We start from the raw sequence: 24,604 nt of genomic DNA, 5'->3' as shown, positions 1-24,604 counted from the left end.
TGCAGTGTAATTTCCTCTGTATGATTTCTTTATTTATGCTCTGTCCTTGTAAAGCCCTTTGAATTGTCTTGTTACAGAAATGTGCTACAAATAAACTTGCCTTGCCTCACACTGAAAATTTTGTAACAGTACATTTTAAAACATTTATTCAGTCTTATTGGCACCCTTGCTGTTAGCACTTTAAAAACAATATTTTGCAAAGGACATTACTTAATCTTCCTGTATGCCGTTTTACAGTCATGGGACATATAGAGGGATTTTAAGTCATAATTTGCATTAGAGTCCTGGTTCCTCGCTAAGGCTTTATCTTGTCTTATGTAGCAAATATAAGCTGCTATTCATATTAGTGTGACTGTTCACAATTCAGCCTTTTTTGTTAAAAGAAAGAATCACATTGACTTGTACTTGTCAAGAAGATTTATTGTAAGAGATACCCTTATGTTTCTCCACTAATTTAATAATTGTACACATAGAAATAGTACATTGTGTGTGTGTGCATATATATATATATATATATATATATATATATATATATATATATATAAAAACACACACATTCATATATTTACAAATTCTTCTTCATAGCACGTTTATGATTTTCCAAGTTATAAAAGTAGAAAACGTATAAAGTTAGTAAGAAAAATAAAATATACAAAAATAATGCCTTGTCCATACTGCCATTTAACAAAATACCCCTTATTACAATGATTTCTGAACTACAATAACATTTCTGAAGCCTTCAGCAGATATAAATGCCGCAGCGTTTGCGTTAAATGCATTCAGAGGAAAAGTACATCAGAAGAGTTCAAGGTTTGACATGAACAATGCAGCTGGTCTTTATGTCTCTGAAGGAGGCACAGTCAAAGTCGACCAGTAAAGTCTTTTTTCCGCTCTTGTAGGGAACAATGTTCAATTTGACAAGTAATGTTTTGTTTGGCATCAGATCTGGAAGTCTGTAGGAAACACAAACACACACTGAAAATCAGGTATCTTACATGGTAAAGGACTGTTTTCGTCCACAAAGCCAGAGAAGCTGCATCAAAGAATGTAAACTTTTAAACATCCGCCTTGCAGTTAAATCGAGGACACAGAGACTCACCTGGCTATTTCCTCCCATTTAAACAAGCCCGTTCCAGAGAGAGTCAGAGTGCAATTTCTCAGGATCTCGTTGACTGGATTTGTGAAAGCCACTTCGACAGTCATTTCCTGTTTCACTCTTACTTCGTCAGAAACCTGAAGCAAAGATGAAATTAAAAATGTTATCCAAGATAAAATGGAATAACTTTTAAAGGATTTTCTTTTAAGGAAAACTTGAAGAAATTGCTCAAGTGGAGAGAGTTCTTGATAAATGGACTAAGAAGTTTGAAAAAATAAAGGTAAAAGGTGATTTAAAATCAACAGTCTTACTCTGATAGTCATTGGCGGGTCTTTCAGCACAACACATTTGCTTCCCAGGTATATGTTATCTTCATTCTGCAGGTCTGTGATCAAGGCTGAAAAATTCATGCTCTCACAGTGTACCATGCGTTTATTGTAGGTCGAGTATGGGACATGGATTGGGATGATCAAATCTGAAGGGCAACAAAAAAAGAGAGTCAGATTAAAAGTCATTGTGAAACCCTTGATAGTTTTAAAATTTCTACACGAAGGAAAGAAAAATCACGAGTGGAAGAATCACCTTTCCCAGGGAGCAGTTCCTTCTCGATAACCTGATTCTGGATGTTCGCTACTGGTTTGCCAGTGTACCTCATGGCCTGGACATTAATGTTGATGAACAGCTTCCTGGCAGCGCTGCTGTCACTGTTCAGCACCAGCTTCAAGTTCACATCCTGACCATTCACAGGTGTGGACTCCTGCATTCCAACATAATCATACAAAGGACTATCATTTTAGGTTTATCAACTTTTCCATGACAAACGTTATCTGCGTTCTAACAAACCACTGTTCAGGAAAGAAGATAACTTAATCGAAAATGCTAGATCTTTGAATTAGAATTAAGACAACAGATCAAGAAACGGCAGATATGTGGTTATGATAAAGGAAGGACACATGAAAAACATGGTATATTGAAATACGTTGCTTAAACAACGTATTTCATAAATGTATGCTCTTTAACAGACAGACATGTGGCAAGTGAATGAGAATGGTGGTTTGGTGTTCCAGAGTCTCTAGATTTTATCTTAAATATCTTTGCTGTGACAGCTCTCTGTTTCTAACACATAAGCACATTTAAAACACATTCTCTCTTGCTGCACTTAACTAAACACGAGGAACTGCTCGTGTTTCACATGGTTTGCTTTTCTCAGTGTTGTAAAAGGTCGCTAGCTTAGTCTAGCTTTAGCTTTACTATGGCTTTGTCCCCTATCATTCCATCAGCTTCTCCGTCTCTGTCTAAGTCTCCCCCTCTCTCCTGCTCTCTGTGTCTGATGTTTGGTTATTCCTCGGTCTCCCTTAGTGATAAGAGTGCATGTAATCAATGTAGTGTTTTTATAGCTTTGGAGGCGAGGCTGTCAGAATAGAAGACCCGGCTCCGTGCTGTTGAAAAAACAGCAGAGAGCCGCTCCTTAGCTAGTGTGCAGCCACAGAGATTAGCTTCACGTAGCGGTCCTCCAGCAGCACCCGAGCAGCCGGATAACCAGGTGGCTGGGTGACAATACGCAGGAAGCAGAGCTCTAAATTCCAGCCCCAAGTTCACTACTAGATCCGTCTGTGCTTCTAACAGATTTCCCCCACTCAGTGTTACGCCCGCTTAGAAGCCGACTCTGGTAATTGGCAGCTCCATAGTCAGAAACCTGGGATTTAGAGACACCAGGGACCATAATAAAATGCTATATTGAACTTTTTGGGGAAAATCTGGTCTGATCCAGAGAGATGGCATACATCCCACTTTTGATGGTGCAGATTTATTAGTTCCCTAAAATGTTGACAACCCAGGGTCCAGACCAAGAAACAAAGCCGTAGTTTAACACACCTCTCTGCAGCTTCACACTAAGCTTAGTTCTGCTGGAGGTTCTCCTCCCTGTTAAAGGGGAGTTTTCCTCTCTGCTGTCGCTTCATGCATGCTTAGTATGAGGGATTGCTGCAAAACCATCGACAATGCAGACGACTGTCCACTGTGGCTCTACGATGTTTCATGAGGAGTGAATGGTGCTTGTCAAGACTCAATGCAATCTACTACATTTCCTTAGATAGGAAACGTTTTGACCAATTTGTATGATTTGTTTAAATTCAACTTCATAAAGTGCCTTTAGATGACCTGTGTTGTGAATTGACCCTATCTAAGTAAAATTTAATTGAAAATGTAATAATGGCAAAGTGCCTTGCCATTATCCCAACATGACAAAACAAAAATATAAATTAAAATGACCATTACAGTTAGGACAATAGATAGTAGGGCTATCTTTGGCAATGTTTCACAGATGGTAGAAACAGCAACAAACCAGAGATTTGACATGATTTTCAAGCATAAAGCCTGAATCAGTGGTTATCCCAAGGTTTCTAACAAAAGACTTAGACAAGATGCCAAGAGGCCCAATGATCTGTATCTTTACAGTTATTTTCCCAGGTGTAAACATGATTACTTTAGTTTTTTTCTTAATCTAATTAAAGAAAACTCAGTCATCCAGCTTTAAATTAAATCCAGACATTTCAGTAAATCATATAGTTTCGACAATTCATTTAGATAAAAAGGAAAGGTACTACTGGATATCATCTGCAAAGCTGTGGCAGGAAAATCCTTACAATATGGGACCAGGTGGGAGCAGATAAAGCAAAAAAGAAAACAATGGCCCCAAAGCAGAGCCCTGTGGAACACCACATGGAACAGGACAGGAAAGGACATGACAAACTAATAGATGTAGATGCAGAAGGTTGACCTATCAGATAAGTATGACAACAATAATTTAAAAGGTACATAGCCACATTATTTGACTTTTTTTTTTTTAAATGTTACGTCAGTAGCTCTCTTTGGTTGTATGCAAGGTTTTTATGAAAGATTATCACCTATTAGGGGTTAGCTTTTTGCATAACCCCTGGATACCCTGTTTAAGTGCATGGCACCGAGAAGAGGACATAAAGACTAAAATAATTTGGAAGTTGTAAAGTAATCTTTCAGTTTTACATGATTCTTCTCCAAATTTACTTTGATAAAGTAGGCAACAGGGCAGATTGCTACTGACATACCTGTTTAAATTGAATGGTCAGTTGTGGTGCCTCATTTCTTCGCAGGGTGGATTCTCCTGATCCATTCTCCAATCTGTCCAGGGCGTTATTGAAGACATTCCTTTCGTGCGCCGTTCCTGTAAAGTCGGTAACTCAATCCATTAAAGAACATCATCAACTGAGCTATAATATTAAATATGTGAAAAAGAGAGGAAGTCATCTCTTACACTGAAAAGTTTAAGCTGTTGAAATAAGCAAGAATGCTTATTTGTGACTGCTCAGTTGCAGATGCAGTTTAAGAAATATTTACTACTATATATACATACGTACACACACACACACACATATATATATATATATATATATATATATATATATATATATATATATATATATATATATATATATATTTATATATATATATATATATAACACGATGACATCACTATCTTCTTAATTACATACAAGGGCAAACCTTTCATCAGTTTTTATAGAAATATTAGTAATACTATTTACATTGTAGTTAAAATACAGTATGTTTCAAACTGCTTTTAGACATTTATTATTATTATTATTATTATTATTATTATTATTATTATAGTTGTTGTTGTGCATTCTTCTTACAATACAATACAATTTGTAATAATTGCCAATGAAATAAACACTGCCAGTGATGTAAGCAATAATAGAATAAAAAGCTCCATAATATTTGAAGTATTCCAGATGCATCTATTCTCACGCTGCGAATAGGACGATACAAAATTTAAATGTCTGGCTTCTGGCTGAGCCCACCTTCTCTGTGTTTGTAGGTATCTGTGATGTCCAGCCTCTGGTCTGACCCCAGGCACTTTGTGGAGATGTACCGCCCAACGGTCCTGGTGTCAGATGATATCTTTATCTTGGATCCATCTCTTCTGATCTGAAAGTACATGTTAATATGTACATTAAACAAATGGAGACGGGAAGTTTGGTAGTGAACACCAGCCTGTATCTGTGCTGATAATTAGTGTGTTTGCCTTAATGTGTCTCATAGAAATAAAACATTTAGCAATTTTATTACCAGAAGACTATTGTGTAAATACAGTTCTAATACAAAAACTAATGTGCTCCTCTTTTTGCTCATTTTTTCAATTAATCTTTTATTCGCTATATAAGTTCAGTCAATTTGCCATTTTGCCATGTCTCTGTTCCTAAATGTCACTCTGGTCATGTAAATGCTCTGCCCACTGACCTGCCAGTTCACACGGTCAGCATTGACTTCAGCGAAGACAAACGGTACATCATATTTGAGGTGAGTGTCCCCGTTCAGGATGGCTTTGACTGGAGCTGGACCACAGCAGTACATACCTTCAACACAAATGACAATTTAATAATCCAGTACATTTTACCATTTTTCATTCTGATGTATTAATCAAAATGTAAAGTTAATGCTGAAATTTGAGGGTTCTTTCATTATATGGCGTCTTCTGCACATCATTTTCTGCAAATTGAAAAATCTACCTTGGCTGCTGATTTTACATAGCATTAATTTTGTAAATATAAATTACCAGGAGACTTAGTTACTAAAGGAGTTTATCCTTAGATTTTACATCACAGGGCTGCAGTGGTCTGTGTATTTGTTTATCCAGGCCCAAAATCCCAAACCAGATATTTGGACTTCTGTAACCCCCAGTCGGTCGAGGCAGATGACCGTTCATACTGAGCCAGGTATTGCTGGAGGTTTCTTTCCTGTTAAAGGGGAGTTTTTCTTTCCGCTGTCGCTCCATGCTTGCTCAGTATGAGGGATTGCTGCAAAGCCATGGACAATGCAGACGACTCTTCCTGTAGCTCTACGCTTCTCCAGGAGTGAATGCTGCTTGTCAGGACTTTGATGCAATCAACTGGTTTCCTTATAGGATATTTATGACCAATCTGTATAATATGATTGAATTTGACTTTTTAAAGTGCCTTGAGATGACATGTTTCATAAATTGGCGCTATATAAATAAAATTGAATTGAATTGAATTGAATTAAATTGAATTGAACTGAATTGAACTGTGCAAACGTTTTAAACTCTTAATCAATAATTTTCAAGACTCACTGAAGATATTTTTCTTTCATTTCCAATTTACAACCTGAGGATGTTGGCATATTTTGTCATTGTGTCATAAGTGTGATCTTAAAAAACAGCAGACTGGAGAATTAAATGGACTATTACAGAAGTGCCAAACGCACAGCTCTTCTGCCTGTCCCGTGCTGCTCGAAGCGACTTGACTAGGTTTAATTAAGTAATTATCACATAAACTTTGACAATTAAAAGATTTCTTAAGAAAAAGTACCATACCTTCACTCTTTTCCTGTGGAGTTGCATCTAGAACCTGCCAGCCATCATATCTGCCATCATCTGCCAGATCTGGTCGCCTCATCCATCCCTCTACCCAGACGTGGAAGTTCCTTTAAATACAACCCAGCATAGAAGCTGATAACCACTTCATGGGCCCAAAACAGTCGTTGAAGAAGGTGATACAGATTCTACCGAACTGTAACACCTCTATATTTTCACTCTAAATAATGTTTAATAATAGCCCTGGAGATTTCTATAAAATAGAAGAAAGAGCTGTACAATTAGACCCAAATGTTTAAAAACAACACCACTACACGTGGCTCTTGGTTGGTTTTAAGTTTAATACTTATGTTATACTATATATATGTTACGCTGCATAGGTTATGTAATGGCCTAAATGTTTCAGAACAATAAACAACTAAAAATCCAAAAAAAAAATAAAGAAAATAAAGAATATTCATCTGGGCAAACAATACATTTATACCTTGCAACCCCGCCACTGTTGGTGCAATAGTTTTGTCTCTAACGCCTGCAAACAGATGCAGCAGCACCATCTGAGAAGCAGAGGAGCTGTATCTATAAAGCACAAATAACTGACCCCCAGTAGGCAGTTATTTAAAACAAAAGACACGTCACACATTTTATTTACTTCCATTTCCCAGTTAGCTAAAGTAGCCAATTCTTAAACAGATTTGAGCAGGACGTCATTCTATATACATATGCAAAGCAGAATATTTAGGATTTTACCAGATGCTGTCACGGGTAGCTTTGTCTTTAATTCCATATTCATCATAGTAGTTGTCTATGATTAAGTTCTGGTTGGTGTCATGAGCAGACTGGAAGTTGGTTACCACACGGCAGGGGATTCCCAGCAGGCGCATCACTGAAACCAAATAAAAAAAAAAACTTGTCTTGTTTTGTGAACATTTTCTGAATTTCAGTAAAATCTTTAAACAAGTAATTAAAAGATAAGCTACTTTACAAATGAAACAATATTTTTTGTTCTTTCTTTCTTTCTTTCTTTCTTTCTTTCTTTCTCTCTTTTATGAGAAGCATTGAGTGTTGTATTCACTCTTTTAGTGCCCTCTAGTGGCCAAACAATTATCATCTGAATAAATAAAAATAGATTGCAATGCTGTTAGTTTTAAGAATAATAATCATCTTAATTTGTCGTTGTAACATACATTCCAGAGAAAGTCACCCTCTACATTTAATCCATCCCCCAGGGAGCAGAGGGCTGCCACTGTGCAGTGCCTGGGGAGCATTCTGGAGCTAAGGGTCTTGCTCAGGGACCCAGAGTGGCAGTCTGTGGGATTCAAAGCCGGAAACTTGCAGCCTCTCCAGGATGCAAGCACCTCTTGCCACCACTTTTATGTAAAAGCCATTTGAAGCATTATGGCCTGATGAGCTGAGTGAATCTCCATCAATGCAGAGTCAGCAATGAGATTAAGTAACTATCAACTAGTAGACGCAGAAAGATTGAAAATGGCAAGAAACAAAACCCCCACACTCACCCCCACTTTCCAAAAAAAGCTAACAACCAACTCGTATTAACCATGTTTACATAATAATAACAAGTGTCTTTTGATTTGTCGTGATGCTGAAAAACACCCTTCACTATATCCTGCTTCACTGCCACTGAGAACAGAGCAGCCTCCAACAACACAGATGCCTGCCCATAGCTTTATATCTTAAATTTTATGTACCCACCCGCCCTAAAAAACAGATTTACCCACACACATTTACTGTTAAAGTTGTTGAAGGAATAAATAATGAACCTCACCTGAACACATAACACCGGCAAACACCCAGCACTGTCCGTACTTGACCCTGCTGCAGAGGGAGGCATACCACTGTTTGAGGATGGCATAGCTGCCACTCCAGTGAGTTGGTGGTTTACCATATCTATAATCATTTGACCAATTTCCCTCTAGGATGCCATTGTTAATCTAAAGAAAAAAAAGAAAGGAAAAAAACAAAGTTTTTTTTTTGTAGTTTTAGAAACTGTAAAATTGACATTTTGGCACCCCTGCTATGGAGTAAAGGAAGGAAGAAATAATACAGCAAGAATCAGCCATCATCAGTCAGGGTTTGGACCAGAACACAATATTTGTCATTCATGGCAGTTGCAGGGGATGTTGCTCCGTCATTTACATGGGGGACTGAAGGTAATAAGCTAAAATGTACATCTTTACTAGCAATTGAATTCATACAAAAAACTGATAAGGCTAGCAAGACTACTGATTAAGTAGGGGATACATTTACACTTCTGAAAGAAATATTTACTTTAGCTAACAATGTATAGGGTAGAAAATGACTAAGTATGCATTTAATCGCATTTGAATAAGAGTACTATTCAGATTATGAATGTTTACAATTCAGCCTTTTTGTTAAAAGAAACGATCAAAGTAACTTCTGCGTCTCAATAAAATTTATTGTATCTGAGACCCTTATGTTTCCCCAGTAAGTTAACAACTGTACACATAAAAATAGCACACTTTTTCAGTTTGAAAAAGTGACAATGAAACTGAAACTTTTTCAGTTTCATTGTCCAACCCCTGTAAATGCCGCAGCGTTTGCGTTAAATGCATTCAGAGGAAAATTACATCAGTAAAGTTTAAGGGTTGACATGAACAATGCAGCTGGTCTTGATGTCTCTGAAGGAGGCACAGTCAAAGTCGACCAGTAAAGTCTTTTCTCCGCTCTTGTAGGGAACAGTGCTCATTTTGACATGTAATTTCTTGTTTGGCATCAGATCTGGAAGTCTGTAGGAAACACAAACACACCCTGAAAGTCAAGTATCTCACATGGTAAAGGACTGTTTTGTCTAAAGAATGTAAACTTTTAAACATCCGCCTTGCAGTTAAATCAGGATACATAGACTCACCTGGCTATTTCCTCCCATTTAAACAAGCCCGTTCCAGAGAGAGTCAGAGTGCAGTCTCTCAGGATCTCGTTGACTGGATTTGTGAAAGCCACTTCGACAGTCATTTCCTGGTTCACTCTGACTTCGTCAGAAACCTGAAGCAAAGATGAAATAAAAATGTTACCCAAGTAAAAAAAAAAACTTTTAAAGGATTTTCTTCCTTAAATTTTTTTCCTTAAAAATTCCCAGATTTTTAAGGAAATCTGGGAATTCCATATTTCTAAATGAACATGAAGAGGAGAGAGTTCTTGATAAATGGACTAAGAAGTTTGAAAAAATAAAGGTAAAAGGTGATTTAAAATCAACAGTCTTACACTGATGGTCATTGGGGGGTCTTTCAGCACCACACTTTAATTTTCCAGGTATATGTTATCTTCATTCTGCAAGTCTGTGATCAAGGCTGAAAAATTCATGCTCTCACAGTGTACCATGTGTTTATTGTAGGTCGAGTATTGGACATGGATTGGGATGATCAAATCTGAAGGGCAACAAAAAAAGAGAGTCAGATTAAAAGTCATTGTGAAACCCTTGATAGTTTTAAAATTTCTACGCAAAGGAAAGAAAAATCACGAGTGGAAGAATCACCTTTCCCAGGGAGCAGTTCCTTCTCGACAACCTGATTCTGGATGTTCGCTACTGGTTTGCCAGTGTACCTCATGGTCTGGACATTAATGTTGATAAACAGCTTCCTGGCAGCGATGCTGTCACTGTTCAGCACCAGCTTCAATTTCACATCCTGACCATTCACAGGTGTGGACTCCTGCATTCCTACATAATCAGACAAAGGACTATCATATTAGGTTTATCAACCTTTCCATGACAAACGTTATCTGCGTTCTAACAAACCACTGTCCAGGAAAGATGTAACTTAATCAAAAATGCTAGATCTTTGAATTAAAATTAAGACAACAGATCAAGAAAATGTGTTACTTATATACCCTGGGATCTACCCATACAATGCAACTTTGTCCCTGGGAAATTTTATTTCCTACCTAGGATTTAGCATGGGTGGTGAGGACAGCACAGGGGGTTTTGGGATTCTGTCTACAGGACCTCGAGATAGTCTATACTGCACTGGTCCAGAAAAGGGCCAGACGTATGGCTACAGATCCCACCCGCCTGGGCAATGCATTGGTTGTCCCCCCATCAGGGAAATGATTCAGGAACATTAAATAAAAAATTAGCAGACTTCAAAACAGCTTCTTTCCTAAAGCTGTAAGCTTTATTTATTTATTTATTTTGCCTCATTTTTCTTTTCCGTTGTTCTGTATGAGCTACAGATTTATGTGTATAATCTGTTTATTGTCATCAACCACAGCCCTTCAGTGTCAAGAGCAAAGATTCCTATCCTGCAAATGCAGACTAGAAGTCTGAAGGTTTATACAACTAAAGTTACACATTTGATAATAAGTAACCCTACAATAAGCACATTTCCTGACCAACCCCATATGCATTAAGGAATAATTAAATAAATTGGCAAATAAATACTTGAAGTAATGTGTGTGTGTGTGTGTGCGCGTGTGTGTGTGTGTGTGTGTGTGCAGGGTGGGGGGTCAGGAAGGGGGGTCCGGAAGGGGTTCACATAGGGGTGAGAGGTCTCATAAAAAGGGGAGGGGGTCAGGAAGGAAGGAAGTGGGACAGGTGTTACAGGTGTCATAAAATGAGGAGGGGGTCAGGAAGTGAGGGATGGGTGAGAATTCAGGAGGGGGGTTCCGGAAGGGGGCGGGACTTCCGTGGGGGGGGGGGGGGGTGACAGGTGTCATAAATCATAAGGTCATAAATTAACTTTTGACACAAGGTGGATACTATTAGTGTGTGACATGTTTCATGATTTGGCGCTATATAAATAAATTGAATTGAATTGAATTGAATTATTCATATTAGTGTGACTGTTCACAATTCAGCCTTTTTTGTTAAAAGAAAGAATCATATTCACTTCTGCTTGTCAATAAGATTTATTGTAAGAGATACCCTTATGTTTCTCCACTAATTTAATAATTGTACACATAGAAATAGTACATTGTGTGTGTGTGCATATATATATATATATATATATATATATATATATATATATATATATATATAAAAACACACACATTCAGATATTTACAAATTCTTCTTCATAGCACGTTTATGATTTTCCAAGTTATAAAAGTAGAAAACGTATAAAGTTAGTAAGAAAAATAAAATATACAAAAATAATGCCTTGTCCATACTGCCATTTAACAAAATACCCCTTATTACAATGATTTCTGAACTACAATAACATTTCTGAAGCCTTCAGCAGATATAAATGCCGCAGCGTTTGCGTTAAATGCATTCAGAGGAAAAGTACATCAGAAGAGTTCAAGGTTTGACATGAACAATGCAGCTGGTCTTTATGTCTCTGAAGGAGGCACAGTCAAAGTCGACCAGTAAAGTCTTTTTTCCGCTCTTGTAGGGAACAATGTTCAATTTGACAAGTAATGTTTTGTTTGGCATCAGATCTGGAAGTCTGTAGGAAACACAAACACACACTGAAAATCAGGTATCTTACATGGTAAAGGACTGTTTTGTCCACAAAGCCAGAGAAGCTGCATCAAAGAATGTAAACTTTTAAACATCCGCCTTGCAGTTAAATCAGGACACATAGACTCACCTGGCTATTTCCTCCCATTTAAACAAGCCCGTTCCAGAGAGAGTCAGAGTGCAATTTCTCAGGATCTCGTTGACTGGATTTGTGAAAGCCACTTCGACAGTCATTTCCTGTTTCACTCTTACTTCGTCAGAAACCTGAAGCAAAGATGAAATTAAAAATGTTATCCAAGATAAAATGGAATAACTTTTAAAGGATTTTCTTTTAAGGAAAACTTGAAGAAATTGCTCAAGTGGAGAGAGTTCTTGATAAATGGACTAAGAAGTTTGAAAAAATAAAGGTAAAAGGTGATTTAAAATCAACAGTCTTACTCTGATAGTCATTGGCGGGTCTTTCAGCACAACACATTTGCTTCCCAGATATATGTTATCTTCATTCTGCAGGTCTGTGATCAAGGCTGAAAAATTCATGCTCTCACAGTGTACCATGCGTTTATTGTAGGTCGAGTATGGGACATGGATTGGGATGATCAAATCTGAAGGGCAACAAAAAAAGAGAGTCAGATTAAAAGTCATTGTGAAACCCTTGATAGTTTTAAAATTTCTACACGAAGGAAAGAAAAATCACGAGTGGAAGAATCACCTTTCCCAGGGAGCAGTTCCTTCTCGATAACCTGATTCTGGATGTTCGCTACTGGTTTGCCAGTGTACCTCATGGCCTGGACATTAATGTTGATGAACAGCTTCCTGGCAGCGCTGCTGTCACTGTTCAGCACCAGCTTCAAGTTCACATCCTGACCATTCACAGGTGTGGACTCCTGCATTCCAACATAATCATACAAAGGACTATCATTTTAGGTTTATCAACTTTTCCATGACAAACGTTATCTGCGTTCTAACAAACCACTGTTCAGGAAAGAAGATAACTTAATCGAAAATGCTAGATCTTTGAATTAGAATTAAGACAACAGATCAAGAAACGGCAGATATGTGGTTATGATAAAGGAAGGACACATGAAAAACATGGTATATTGAAATACGTTGCTTAAACAACGTATTTCATAAATGTGGCAAGTGAATTAGAATGGTGGTTTGGTGTTCCAGAGTCTCTAGATTTTATCTTAAATATCTTTGCTGTGACATATCTCTGTTTCTAACACATAAGCACATTTAAAACACATTCTCTCTTGCTGCACTTAACTAAACACGAGGAACTGCTCGTGTTTCACATGGTTTGCTTTTCTCAGTGTTGTAAAAGGTCGCTAGCTTAGTCTAGCTTTAGCTTTACTATGGCTTTGTCCCCTATCATTCCATCAGCTTCTCCGTCTCTGTCTAAGTCTCCCCCTCTCTCCTGCTCTCTGTGTCTGATGTTTGGTTATTCCTCGGTCTCCCTTAGTGATAAGAGTGCATGTAATCAATGTAGTGTTTTTATAGCTTTGGAGGCGAGGCTGTCAGAATAGAAGACCCGGCTCCGTGCTGTTGAAAAAACAGCAGAGAGCCGCTCCTTAGCTAGTGTGCAGCCACAGAGATTAGCTTCACGTAGCGGTCCTCCAGCAGCACCCGAGCAGCCGGATAACCAGGTGGCTGGGTGACAATACGCAGGAAGCAGAGCTCTAAATTCCAGCCCCAAGTTCACTACTAGATCCGTCTGTGCTTCTAACAGATTTCCCCCACTCAGTGTTACGCCCGCTTAGAAGCCGACTCTGGTAATTGGCAGCTCCATAGTCAGAAACCTGGGATTTAGAGACACCAGGGACCATAATAAAATGCTATATTGAACTTTTTGGGGAAAATCTGGTCTGATCCAGAGAGATGGCATACATCCCACTTTTGATGGTGCAGATTTATTAGTTCCCTAAAATGTTGACAACCCAGGGTCCAGACCAAGAAACAAAGCCGTAGTTTAACACACCTCTCTGCAGCTTCACACTAAGCTTAGTTCTGCTGGAGGTTCTCCTCCCTGTTAAAGGGGAGTTTTCCTCTCCGCTGTCGCTTCATGCATGCTTAGTATGAGGGATTGCTGCAAAACCATCGACAATGCAGACGACTGTCCACTGTGGCTCTACGATGTTTCATGAGGAGTGAATGGTGCTTGTCAAGACTCAATGCAATCTACTACATTTCCTTAGATAGGAAACGTTTTGACCAATTTGTATGATTTGTTTGAATTCAACTTCATAAAGTGCCTTTAGATGACCTGTGTTGTGAATTGACTCTATCTAAGTAAAATTTAATTGAAAATGTAATAATGGCAAAGTGCCTTGCCATTATCCCAACATGACAAAACAAAAATATAAATTAAAATGACCATTACAGTTAGGACAATAGATAGTAGGGCTATCTTTGGCAATGTTTCACAGATGGTAGAAACAGCAACAAACCAGAGATTTGACATGATTTTCAAGCATAAAGCCTGAATCAGTGGTTATCCCAAGGTTTCTAACAAAAGACTTAGACAAGATGCCAAGAGGCCCAATGATCTGTATCTTTACAGTTATTTTCTCAGGTGTAAACATGATTACTTTAGTTTTTTTCTTAATTTAATTAAAGAAAACTCAGTCATCCAGCTTTAAATTAAATCCAGACATTTCAGTAAATCATATAGTTTCGACAATTCATTTAGATAAAAAGGAAAGGTACTACTGGATATCATCTGCAAAGCAGTGGCAGGAAAATCCTTACAATATGGGACCAGGTGGGAGCAGATAAAGCAAAAAAGAAAACAATGGCCCCAAAGCAGAGCCCTGTGGAACACCACATGGAACAGGACAGGAAAGGACATGACAAACTAATAGATGTAGATGCAGCCAAGAAGGTTGACCTATCAGATAAGTATGACAACAATAATTTAAAAGGTACATAGCCACATTATTTGACTTTTTAAAAAAAAAAAAAATTTATGTCAGTAGCTCTCTTTGGTTGTATGCAAGGTTTTTATGAAAGATTATCACCTATTAGTTGTTAGTTTTTTGCATAACCCCTGGATACCCTGTTTAAGTGCATGGCACCGAGAAGAGGACATAAAGACTAAAATAATTTGGAAGTTGTAAAGTAATCTTTCAGTTTTACATGATTCTTCTCCAAATTTACTTTGATAAAGTAGGCAACAGGGCAGATTGCTACTGACATACCTGTTTAAATTGAATGGTCAGTTGTGGTGCCTCATTTCTTCGCAGGGTGGATTCTCCTGATCCATTCTCCAATCTGTCCAGGGCGTTATTGAAGACATTCCTTTCGTGCGCCGTTCCTGTAAAGTCGGTAACTCAATCCATTAAAGAACATCATCAACTGAGCTATAATATTAAATATGTGAAAAAGAGAGGAAGTCATCTCTTACACTGAAAAGTTTAAGCTGTCGAAATAAGCAAGAATGCTTATTTGTGACTGCTCAGTTGCAGATGCAGTTTAAGAAATATTTACTACTATATATACATACGTACACACACACACACACATATATATATATATATATATATATATATATATATATATATATATATATATATATATATATATATATTTATATATATATATATATATAACACGATGACATCACTATCTTCTTAATTTACATACAAGGGCAAACCTTTCATCAGTTTTTATAGAAATATTAGTAATACTATTTACATTGTAGTTAAAATACAGTATGTTTCAAACTGCTTTTAGACATTTATTATTATTATTATTATTATTATTATTATTATTATTATAGTTGTTGTTGTGCATTCTTCTTACAATACAATACAATTTGTAATAATTGCCAATGAAATAAACACTGCCAGTGATGTAAGCAATAATAGAATAAAAAGCTCCATAATATTTGAAGTATTCCAGATGCATCTATTCTCACGCTGCGAATAGGACGATACAAAATTTAAATGTCTGGCTTCTGGCTGAGCCCACCTTCTCTGTGTTTGTAGGTATCTGTGATGTCCAGCCTCTGGTCTGACCCCAGGCACTTTGTGGAGATGTACCGCCCAACGGTCCTGGTGTCAGATGATATCTTTATCTTGGATCCATCTCTTCTAATCTGAAAGTACATGTTAATATGTACATTAAACAAATGGAGACGGGAAGTTTGGTAGTGAACACCAGCCTGTATCTGTGCTGATAATTAGTGTGTTTGCCTTAATGTGTCTCATAGAAATAAAACATTTAGCAATTTTATTACCAGAAGACTATTGTGTAAATACAGTTCTAATACATAAACTAATGTGCTCCTCTTTTTGCTCATTTTTTCAATTAATCTTTTATTCGCTATATAAGTTCAGTCAATTTGCCATTTTGCCATGTCTCTGTTCCTAAATGTCACTCTGGTCATGTAAATGCTCTGCCCACTGACCTGCCAGTTCACACGGTCAGCATTGACTTCAGCGAAGACAAACGGTACATCATATTTGAGGTGAGTGTCCCCGTTCAGGATGGCTTTGACTGGAGCTGGACCACAGCAGTACATACCTTCAACACAAATGACAATTTAATAATCCAGTACATTTTACCATTTTTCATTCTGATGTATTAATCAAAATGTAAAGTTAATGCTGAAATTTGAGGGTTCTTTCATTATATGGCGTCTTCTGCACATCATTTTCTGCAAATTGAAAAATCTACCTTGGCTGCTGATTTTACATAGCATTAATTTTGTAAATATAAATTACCAGGAGACTTAGTTACTAAAGGAGTTTATCCTTAGATTTTACATCACAGGGCTGCAGTGGTCTGTGTATTTGTTTATCCAGGCCCAAAATCCCAAACCAGATATTTGGACTTCTGTAACCCCCAGTCGGTCGAGGCAGATGACCGTTCATACTGAGCCAGGTATTGCTGGAGGTTTCTTTCCTGTTAAAGGGGAGTTTTTCTTTCCGCTGTCGCTTCATGCTTGCTCAGTATGAAGGATTGCTGCAAAGCCATGGACAATGCAGATGACTCTTCCTGTAGCTCTACGCTTCTCCAGGAGTGAATGCTGCTTGTCAGGACTTTGATGCAATCAACTGGTTCCCTTATATAGGATATTTATGACCAATCTGTATAATCTGACCCAATCTGTATAATATGATTGAATTTGACTTTTTAAAGTGCCTTGAGATTACATGTTTCATAAATTGGCGCTATATAAATAAAATTGAATTGAATTGAATTGAATTACATTGAATTGAACTGAATTGAATTGGACTGTGCAAACGTTTTAAACTCTTAATCAATAATTTTCAAGACTCACTGAAGATATTTTTCTTTCATTTCCAATTTACAACCTGAGGATGTTGGCATATTTTGTCATTGTGTCATAAGTGTGATCTTAAAAAACAGCAGACTGGAGAATTAAATGGACTATTACAGAAGTGCCAAACGCACAGCTCTTCTGCCTGTCCCGTGCTGCTCGAAGCGACTTGACTAGGTTTAATTAAGTAATTATCACATAAACTTTGACAATTAAAAGATTTCTTAAGAAAAAGTACCATACCTTCACTCTTTTCCTGTGGAGTTGCATCTAGAACCTGCCAGCCATCATATCTGCCATCATCTGCCAGATCTGGTCGCCTCATCCATCCCTCTACCCAGACGTGGAAGTTCCTTTAAATACAACCCAGCATAGAAGCTGATAACCACTTCATGGGCCCAAAACAGTCGTTGAAGAAGGTGATACAGATTCTACCGAACTGTAACACCTCTATATTTTCACTCTAAATAATGTTTAATAATAGCCCTGGAGATTTCTATAAAATAGAAGAAAGAGCTGTACAATTAGACCCAAATGTTTAAAAACAACACCACTACACGTGGCTCTTGGTTGGTTTTAAGTTTAATACTTATGTTATACTATATATATATGTTACGCTGCATAGGTTATGTAATGGCCTAAATGTTTCAGAACAATAAACAACTAAAAATCCCCCCAAAAAAAAAAAAGAAAATAAAGAATATTCATCTGGGCAAACAATACATTTATACCTTGCAACCCCGCCACTGTTGGTGCAATAGTTTTGTCTCTAACGCCTGCAAACAGATGCAGCAGCACCATCTGAGAAGCAGAGGAGCTGTATCTATAAAGCACAAATAACTGACCCCCAGTAGGCAGTTATTTAAAACAAAAGACACGTCACACATTTTATTTACTTCCATTTCCCAGTTAGCTAAAGTAGCCAATTCTTAAACAGATTTGAGCAGGACGTCATTCTATATACATATGCAAAGCAGAATATTTAGGATTTTACCAGATGCTGTCACGGGTAGCTTTGTCTTTAATTCCATATTCATCATAGTAGTTGTCTATGATTAAGTTCTGGTTGGTGTCATGAGCAGACTGGAAGTTGGTTACCACACGGCAGGGGATTCCCAGCAGGCGCATCACTGAAACCAAATTAAAAAAAAACTTGTCTTGTTTTGTGAACATTTTCTGAATTTCAGTAAAATCTTTAAACAAGTAATTAAAAGATAAGCTACTTTACAAATGAAACAATATTTTTTGTTCTTTCTTTCTTTCTTTCTTTCTTTCTTTCTTTCTTTCTTTCTTTCTTTCTTTCTTTCTCTCTTTTATGAGAAGCATTGAGTGTTGTATTCACTCTTTTAGTGCCCTCTAGTGGCCAAACAATTATCATCTGAATAAATAAAAATAGATTGCAATGCTGTTAGTTTTAAGAATAATAATCATCTTAATTTGTCGTTGTAACATACATTCCAGAGAAAGTCACCCTCTACGTTTAACCCATCCCTCAGGGAGCAGAGGGCGGCCACTGTGCAGTGCCTGGGGAGCATTCTGGAGCTAAGGGTCTTGCTCAGGGACCCAGAGTGGCAGTCTGTGGGATTCACAGATGGAAACTTGCAGCATCTCCAGGATGCAAGCACCTCTTGCCACCACTTTTATGTAAAAGCCATTTGAAGCATTATGGCCTGATGAGCTGAGTGAATCTCCATCAATGCAGAGTCAGCAATGAGATTAAGTAACTATCATCTAGTAGACGCAGAAAGATTGAAAATGGCAAGAAACAAAACCCCCACACTCACCCCCACTTTCCAAAAAAAGCTAACAACCAACTCGTATTAACCATGTTTACATAATAACAAGTGTCTTTTGATTTGTCGTGATGCTGAAAAACACCCTTCACTATATCCTGCTTCACTGCCACTGAGAACAGAGCAGCCTCCAACAACACAGATGCCTGCCCATAGCTTTATATCTTAAATTTTATGTACACACCCGCCCTAAAAAACAGATTTACCCACACACATTTACTGTTAAAGTTGTTGAAGGAATAAATAATGAACCTCACCTGAACACATAACACCGGCAAACACCCAGCACTGTCCGTACTTGACCCTGCTGCAGAGGGAGGCATACCACTGTTTGAGGATGGCATAGCTGCCACTCCAGTGAGTTGGTGGTTTACCATATCTATAATCATTTGACCAATTTCCCTCTAGGATGCCATTGTTAATCTAAAGAAAAAAAGAAAGGAAAAAAACAAAGTTTTTTTTTTGTAGTTTTAGAAACTGTAAAATTGACATTTTGGCACCCCTGCTATGGAGTAAAGGAAGGAAGAAATAATACAGCAAGAATCAGCCATCATCAGTCAGGGTTTGGACCAGAACACAATATTTGTCATTCATGGCAGTTGCAGGGGATATTGCTCCGTCATTTACATGGGGGACTGAAGGTAATAAGCTAAAATGTACATCTTTACTAGCAATTGAATTCATACAAAAAACTGATAAGGCTAGCAAGACTACTGATTAAGTAGGGGATACATTTACACTTCTGAAAGAAATATTTACTTTAGCTAACAATGTATAGGGTAGAAAAATGACTAAGTATGCATTTAATCGCATTTGAATAAGATTAATTTTCTGGTCTTTATCTGTTGCCTATTATCCTATTTCCCATGTAACCACAAATATTGGGTTGAGAGGAGAGGTGGAGTCAGAACATATACTTGTCTTTGTTCATTACGACCAAATTTTCTAATTCTGGAACCCAACATTTTAGATCTTTGGATTTCTGAATCTTAGTTCATACAACATTTTATAAAACTTAAAAAGCATGGCCTACCATATTGCTAATCACACGGCTGACATAGATGGGGTTACAGCGGGCAGAAACGTCATCTGCTGGGTCCCGCTTGTGTTTGACGTTGAGGTCAAGTATCTTCAGACATATTTGCACCATGTCCTCTTCAAACTGGGTGGAAAGAGAAACTATTCTTAAACGGTGTCTTATACGCAGCGATTGGTTAAGTATGAAAGCATTTGCAATAATAGTGAGTTTGTTAGAGTATTTTCACATTTTTAATAGAACATATATTTTCCATTTTAAGAAAGGAATGCAACAGGTTGTGTGTTTTATTATGTTTATGTTTTTGGTGTTTTTGTACCTGTCCAAAGTCCCAGAAACGTTTTGAGATGCAGTGATCAGCTCCGGTATAGATTATTCCATGTTCGTTCATAACATACTCTTCTCTCTCTTCCTCGTTAGGCAGAAACACCCAGTCATCTACACGGAGAGAAAATTTAAATATGAAAATATATAGATAAGGCAGTCATACATATAAAAGAATGTCAACATGTTGTTCAGGGTCAGATTTTCTTGAAGTGGGGTTGTGTGTGGTTTTTATTTGCACTCATTATCTTATCTGTAAAAATAACTACAATTTACATTTTCTGTAGAGAAAAATATTATAACATCTTGACTGCTGCATGTTACTACCTAGACATAAGAACCTTATATAAATCAAAAAATTAAAATGAGCTATCACTTTAGTTTTTGTTGATGGATTGATGCAAAATGTGTTGGACACAGAGATGGCGGCAAACCTACCGGAACACCAAGGGTTGAAGAGCACCGAAAGTTTTGCTAACTCCTTTTCTTCAGCCCGAAGTTGTGCCGATAGCTTGTACTCCCCTATAGGAGTGTCAGCAGGAGGAGTTATAGTGAGAGCCAAGATTGTTGGTTCAGGAACGCTGTTTTTCTGAAACTCTGCCTTCCAGACCGCCTTAGCAGAAAATGAACATTCCACTTTGTCTGGAACACCAAACAGAGACATGGTCCCTTGCTTCTCAGATGGATATTTTCCTGCAAAAAGGAAGCAGAAATATGTGTGCTCAGATCAATTCATTTGTATTAATTGTAACATTTCAAAAATTTAGCTTATTGACTCATTAGGTACAAACTGTCTAAATAACCTGTCAAAACCTGTGAAAACTTCACAATCAAATAAATTGTGCATTTCAGACACATTTGAAAGAGAAAAACAAATAATTCCTAAAGATGCCAACCTGTCTCAGCTTTCATGATGAGCTGATCAGAGTCAGGGTTGAAAGGTTTTGCCATTTTAAGGGTTATGTTGAACGGCTGGCCTCGTCTCACAATCAGCTGCTTCACTGAGATTTCACTGGTGTGGTGCTTGTTGTTGTTGGTCTGACAGTGGAGGTCCACTTCCCTAAAAGCTGAAAAAAAGTTTAAGTTGTAATTTAACCGACCAAAGTTTAAAAACAGAGAAAAGAAAAATAAATGTTTTAAAAAGGGATTTATTTTAACTTGATACTGTGAGAAAAAAATCTTCACAGATGATGTTCTTAGTAAAATGATACACAAAAAATAATACACAAATAAAACTGGTTTACAACTCGATTGTGATCTATATAATTTTTTATGTCTGACAAAGATAACTTTATAAAGGTTCTAATTCAACAACATAAAATACGTTTTTCACAGGCAATAGTTTTTTTTAACTGTACCTGAATAGTGGTGATTATTGACCCTGCCGTAGCCACAAGACCAGCCGAGGTCATTGTAGTTTCTGTAGTCATTAGACCAGGAAAGTAGCATCGTTGTCGCTCTGCACGGCTTTTCCTCTTGAGACGATGAAGCAGTTGAAATCTCTTGAGCTGGAACTCAACTAAGAGGTGACTCTCCAGGAGCCACTTTTAAAGGCGCTTGTCACACCCTACAGCATTACTCTTATCTGACGAATGCTTATTGTGAAAGAATTAAAAAAAACAGACTTTTTATGCAAGGATTTTACTTACAGTGGTAAACATTTTAAGAAAGCTACTGAAATTTATACATATATAGTTTTTAAATTACAATTTTTAACAGATTAAATTTACACTACATTTTTTGAAACTTCAACTTCTCCGCCTGAAAGAAAGAAGTTCTTTCTTTCTTTTCAGGTGTGGAAAGGAAAGAAAGATCACTCAAGTGGCCTTGGAGACCACTTTGGTATAAAACCCCCATTATAAAATCGGATTCATATATATATATATATATATATATATATATATATATATATATATATATATATATATATATATATATTAAAGTTTTTACTTGGAACAGAGCTCTTATTACATGTGTCATACAAACATTCAGAGTGAAAAGATTTCACTGGAATTAATTAATTACTGAGAAGATCTTTATCTACAGGCCTGAGGCCTCAGTGAAAGCCAAGCCGTTAGATTTCAGTGCCAGGATGAGTGTCAGGATGAATGTTTGTATGACACATGTAATAAGAGCTCTGTGCCAAGTAAAAACTTTAGTTACATCACAACCAACATGTTCAAGCAACTGCACAAGCAAATGTAGCAATATATTCAATGTTGACCGTAAATTACGAATTTCCCTCAGGTTGCACTACCTGCTTTCAAACTGGTCTAAATTGGACTTTTCACCTTTTTTAAATGAAACAAAGATACTTTTTTCATAGTTCTGCATTGATCAGAGACTGTTTAGGATGCAGTAGGTCTTCTTTTAACCGGCACGAGAAAACATACTAGTGTGGGCATCTGGATGAATGTAATTTCCCTCCCTAATAAATTTAGAATTAGCTAGGATTAAACAAATTGTTTTAGAAAGCAATGCTCAGATTCACAACCCAAACACAAGCTATCCTGAGCTTCTGTTATGATAAATAATTTAAACAGAACCTCAGTGACGGGCGGATGAAACATCACAAAAAGCAACATCGCATGACGGGTAACAGGTGGATTATGGGTCTGCATCTGACTTGGAATGCACCTAGGAGGATGAGCCTCCTTGTTCTTACAAACAGCAGCATTCCAACTGTTGTTAGCACAAATGTGAGCTGCCAGACTCCTGGACAAGTGTCAAAATTTCTCTGAAAAACAGAGAAAATCAGATTGCCTCCGATTTAAGCCTGTTTGCTGTTGCCATGACGCAGATTACTGAGAAACTGCACAGGCACAAAGCAAGATATCTTTTTTTTTTTTAAACTAGAAGAACGTAGTGCTTCATATATGTATTTATCAGGCTGAAAAGGGTTAGAAAGGCATTATCTAAACCTTTGGACACCAGTGAACCAAAACGAGAGCCATAAGTCACACTTTGCAAATAAACTTCCCAGGACGGACTGGTCACCCAAAATTACTCCAAGAGCACAATGATGGTATAACCAGGAGGTCACAAAACCCACGTCTAAACACTGATTACATCAATTGCCCTAGTTTATTACTAATACATTTATTGCCTCATAAGAAAAACATTTTGTAAAAGAGTCATCCAGAGGTGAAGTATTAGGCAAACTTTGAGGATGGGGCCCTCCTACATAGTTGCCCTGAGTATGAAAGGTTTTGTTGGGCCTGTTGCTACAGTACTGTGAGTTAGACAGTAGTGCAATATTTCACTGTAGTCCCTCTCCTGGCCTTTCCAGCTAAAGAATCAGAAACATGAATCTGCAAGTAACAGATTTGCATATTAGTCTGGAGGGAGTTGTCCCTCAATCATGTACAATAGTGCACATTGTACAATCATTATTGTACACACTATTGTACAATCATCATGTACAATAGTGTCATTAATGCAGCTGCACTGTGTAGGAGCTATGGCTTCCTGCTCCTTCTAGGAGGGGAGTGGAGCCAAAGCGGTTAAAATATCCCTCTATCTCTCCTTGTTTAAGAAAAGATATGGCCTAGACATTATGTAGTTTGATGCAGAGGAATATTCATAGAACTACAATTTGCCTCAACCATATACACTTTGCTGTGTGTGAAGCGCTTTGGGGGTCGTCAGACAAGTTAAAGTGCTATACATGTACAAGCCATTTACCATTTCTGCTACAATATATGCTTTATAAGGTTTGTCCGTGCATGTTCATATCTAGTTAGTTAAATATCTGAAGTTTTATATAATTTCTTTAGGATACAAATGCACCACAAAAGTGAGCAGAACTGGTTAAACATGAGTTTTTTTTATCTCTTTTCAGCCCTTCTAAGAAATAGACTTTCCCTAAGTAGGAAGAAAAAAAATATATTCAAGCTGTTTGGACTATTTTTGAGTAATTTTCACTGGTTAATAAAATTATCAGACGGTTTTGATTGTGTCTTTTTTGTGTTAGTAGTCTGGCTAATGTTTTCATGTGCAGTCCCATCTCAACCTTACACAAACAAATATGAACACGCAGTCCCTAAGCTTGATGTATCATGAAACTGTTGACCTTTCGGGTTTTGTGATTTTTATTTTATTATTACAATTAAATAATAATAATATAGTTATGTTCAGTGTTTTTTTCCTAATCCACCTCTTATATATTTCAAACTTATGTAATTTTGTCTGTATTGTGTGCACCTGCCTGTTGCTTTAATCCCATAAATTTCCCCGTCGTGGGATAAA

General features: G+C 37.3%; 3 protein-coding genes across 3 annotated transcripts; all 3 read right to left on the bottom strand.

Annotated features, from left to right (window-relative positions):
- Positions 1-564: 564 nt before the first annotated feature.
- On the bottom strand, positions 565-8,606 carry LOC118559843 (protein-glutamine gamma-glutamyltransferase 5-like). The gene is made up of 11 exons (XM_036130364.1): positions 8,583-8,606; positions 8,269-8,434; positions 7,233-7,368; positions 6,486-6,595; positions 5,393-5,508; positions 4,954-5,080; positions 4,183-4,298; positions 1,679-1,853; positions 1,408-1,571; positions 1,100-1,233; positions 565-953 (listed from the first exon to the last, which is right to left on the bottom strand). The coding sequence occupies exons 1-11, from the start codon at positions 8,604-8,606 to the stop codon at positions 806-808; spliced, it is 1,416 nt and encodes a 471-aa protein (XP_035986257.1). The 3' UTR covers positions 565-805.
- A 295-nt stretch (positions 8,607-8,901) lies between these two features.
- On the bottom strand, positions 8,902-10,078 carry LOC118559845 (protein-glutamine gamma-glutamyltransferase 5-like). The gene is made up of 4 exons (XM_036130368.1): positions 9,997-10,078; positions 9,726-9,889; positions 9,373-9,506; positions 8,902-9,250 (listed from the first exon to the last, which is right to left on the bottom strand). The coding sequence occupies exons 2-4, from the start codon at positions 9,735-9,737 to the stop codon at positions 9,103-9,105; spliced, it is 294 nt and encodes a 97-aa protein (XP_035986261.1). The 5' UTR covers positions 9,738-9,889; positions 9,997-10,078; the 3' UTR covers positions 8,902-9,102.
- A 1,453-nt stretch (positions 10,079-11,531) lies between these two features.
- LOC118559844 (protein-glutamine gamma-glutamyltransferase E-like) lies at positions 11,532-21,853 on the bottom strand. Its single transcript, XM_036130367.1, has 15 exons — positions 21,715-21,853; positions 21,253-21,423; positions 20,795-21,049; positions 20,352-20,470; positions 20,030-20,158; positions 19,254-19,419; positions 18,198-18,333; positions 17,447-17,556; positions 16,328-16,443; positions 15,889-16,015; positions 15,117-15,232; positions 12,629-12,803; positions 12,358-12,521; positions 12,050-12,183; positions 11,532-11,905 (listed from the first exon to the last, which is right to left on the bottom strand). Exons 1-15 carry the CDS (start codon positions 21,803-21,805, stop codon positions 11,758-11,760), a joined length of 2,157 nt encoding a protein of 718 aa, XP_035986260.1. The 5' UTR covers positions 21,806-21,853; the 3' UTR covers positions 11,532-11,757.
- Positions 21,854-24,604: the final 2,751 nt, after the last annotated feature.

The sequence above is a fragment of the Fundulus heteroclitus genome, unplaced genomic scaffold (genome assembly GCF_011125445.2).
Source record: "Fundulus heteroclitus isolate FHET01 unplaced genomic scaffold, MU-UCD_Fhet_4.1 scaffold_350, whole genome shotgun sequence".
Lineage (NCBI taxonomy): Eukaryota > Metazoa > Chordata > Actinopteri > Cyprinodontiformes > Fundulidae > Fundulus > Fundulus heteroclitus.
Note: the sequence above shows the minus strand (reverse complement) of the source record. Positions and strands in the feature narration are given on the sequence as shown.

Excerpts from the sequence above, each read along its gene's own strand:
- LOC118559843 (XM_036130364.1), bottom strand. The coding sequence starts at position 8,606 with ATGAATGACAAATATTGTGTTCTG. Across the intron at positions 8,435-8,582 it reads ATGACAAATATTGTGTTCTG|ATTAACAATGGCATCCTAGA; the intron begins GTCCAAACCCTG and ends TTTTTTCTTTAG. Across the intron at positions 1,234-1,407 it reads ACCCGCCAATGACTATCAGA|GTTTCTGACGAAGTAAGAGT; the intron begins GTAAGACTGTTG and ends TCTTTGCTTCAG.
- LOC118559845 (XM_036130368.1), bottom strand. Across the intron at positions 9,251-9,372 it reads AAATGGGAGGAAATAGCCAG|ACTTCCAGATCTGATGCCAA; the intron begins GTGAGTCTATGT and ends TGTTTCCTACAG.
- LOC118559844 (XM_036130367.1), bottom strand. The coding sequence starts at position 21,805 with ATGCTACTTTCCTGGTCTAATGACTACAGAAACTACAATGACCTCGGC. Across the intron at positions 20,471-20,794 it reads CTTCAACCCTTGGTGTTCCG|ATGACTGGGTGTTTCTGCCT; the intron begins GTAGGTTTGCCG and ends CTCTCCGTGTAG. Across the intron at positions 20,159-20,351 it reads GTTTCTGGGACTTTGGACAG|TTTGAAGAGGACATGGTGCA; the intron begins GTACAAAAACAC and ends CTTTCCACCCAG.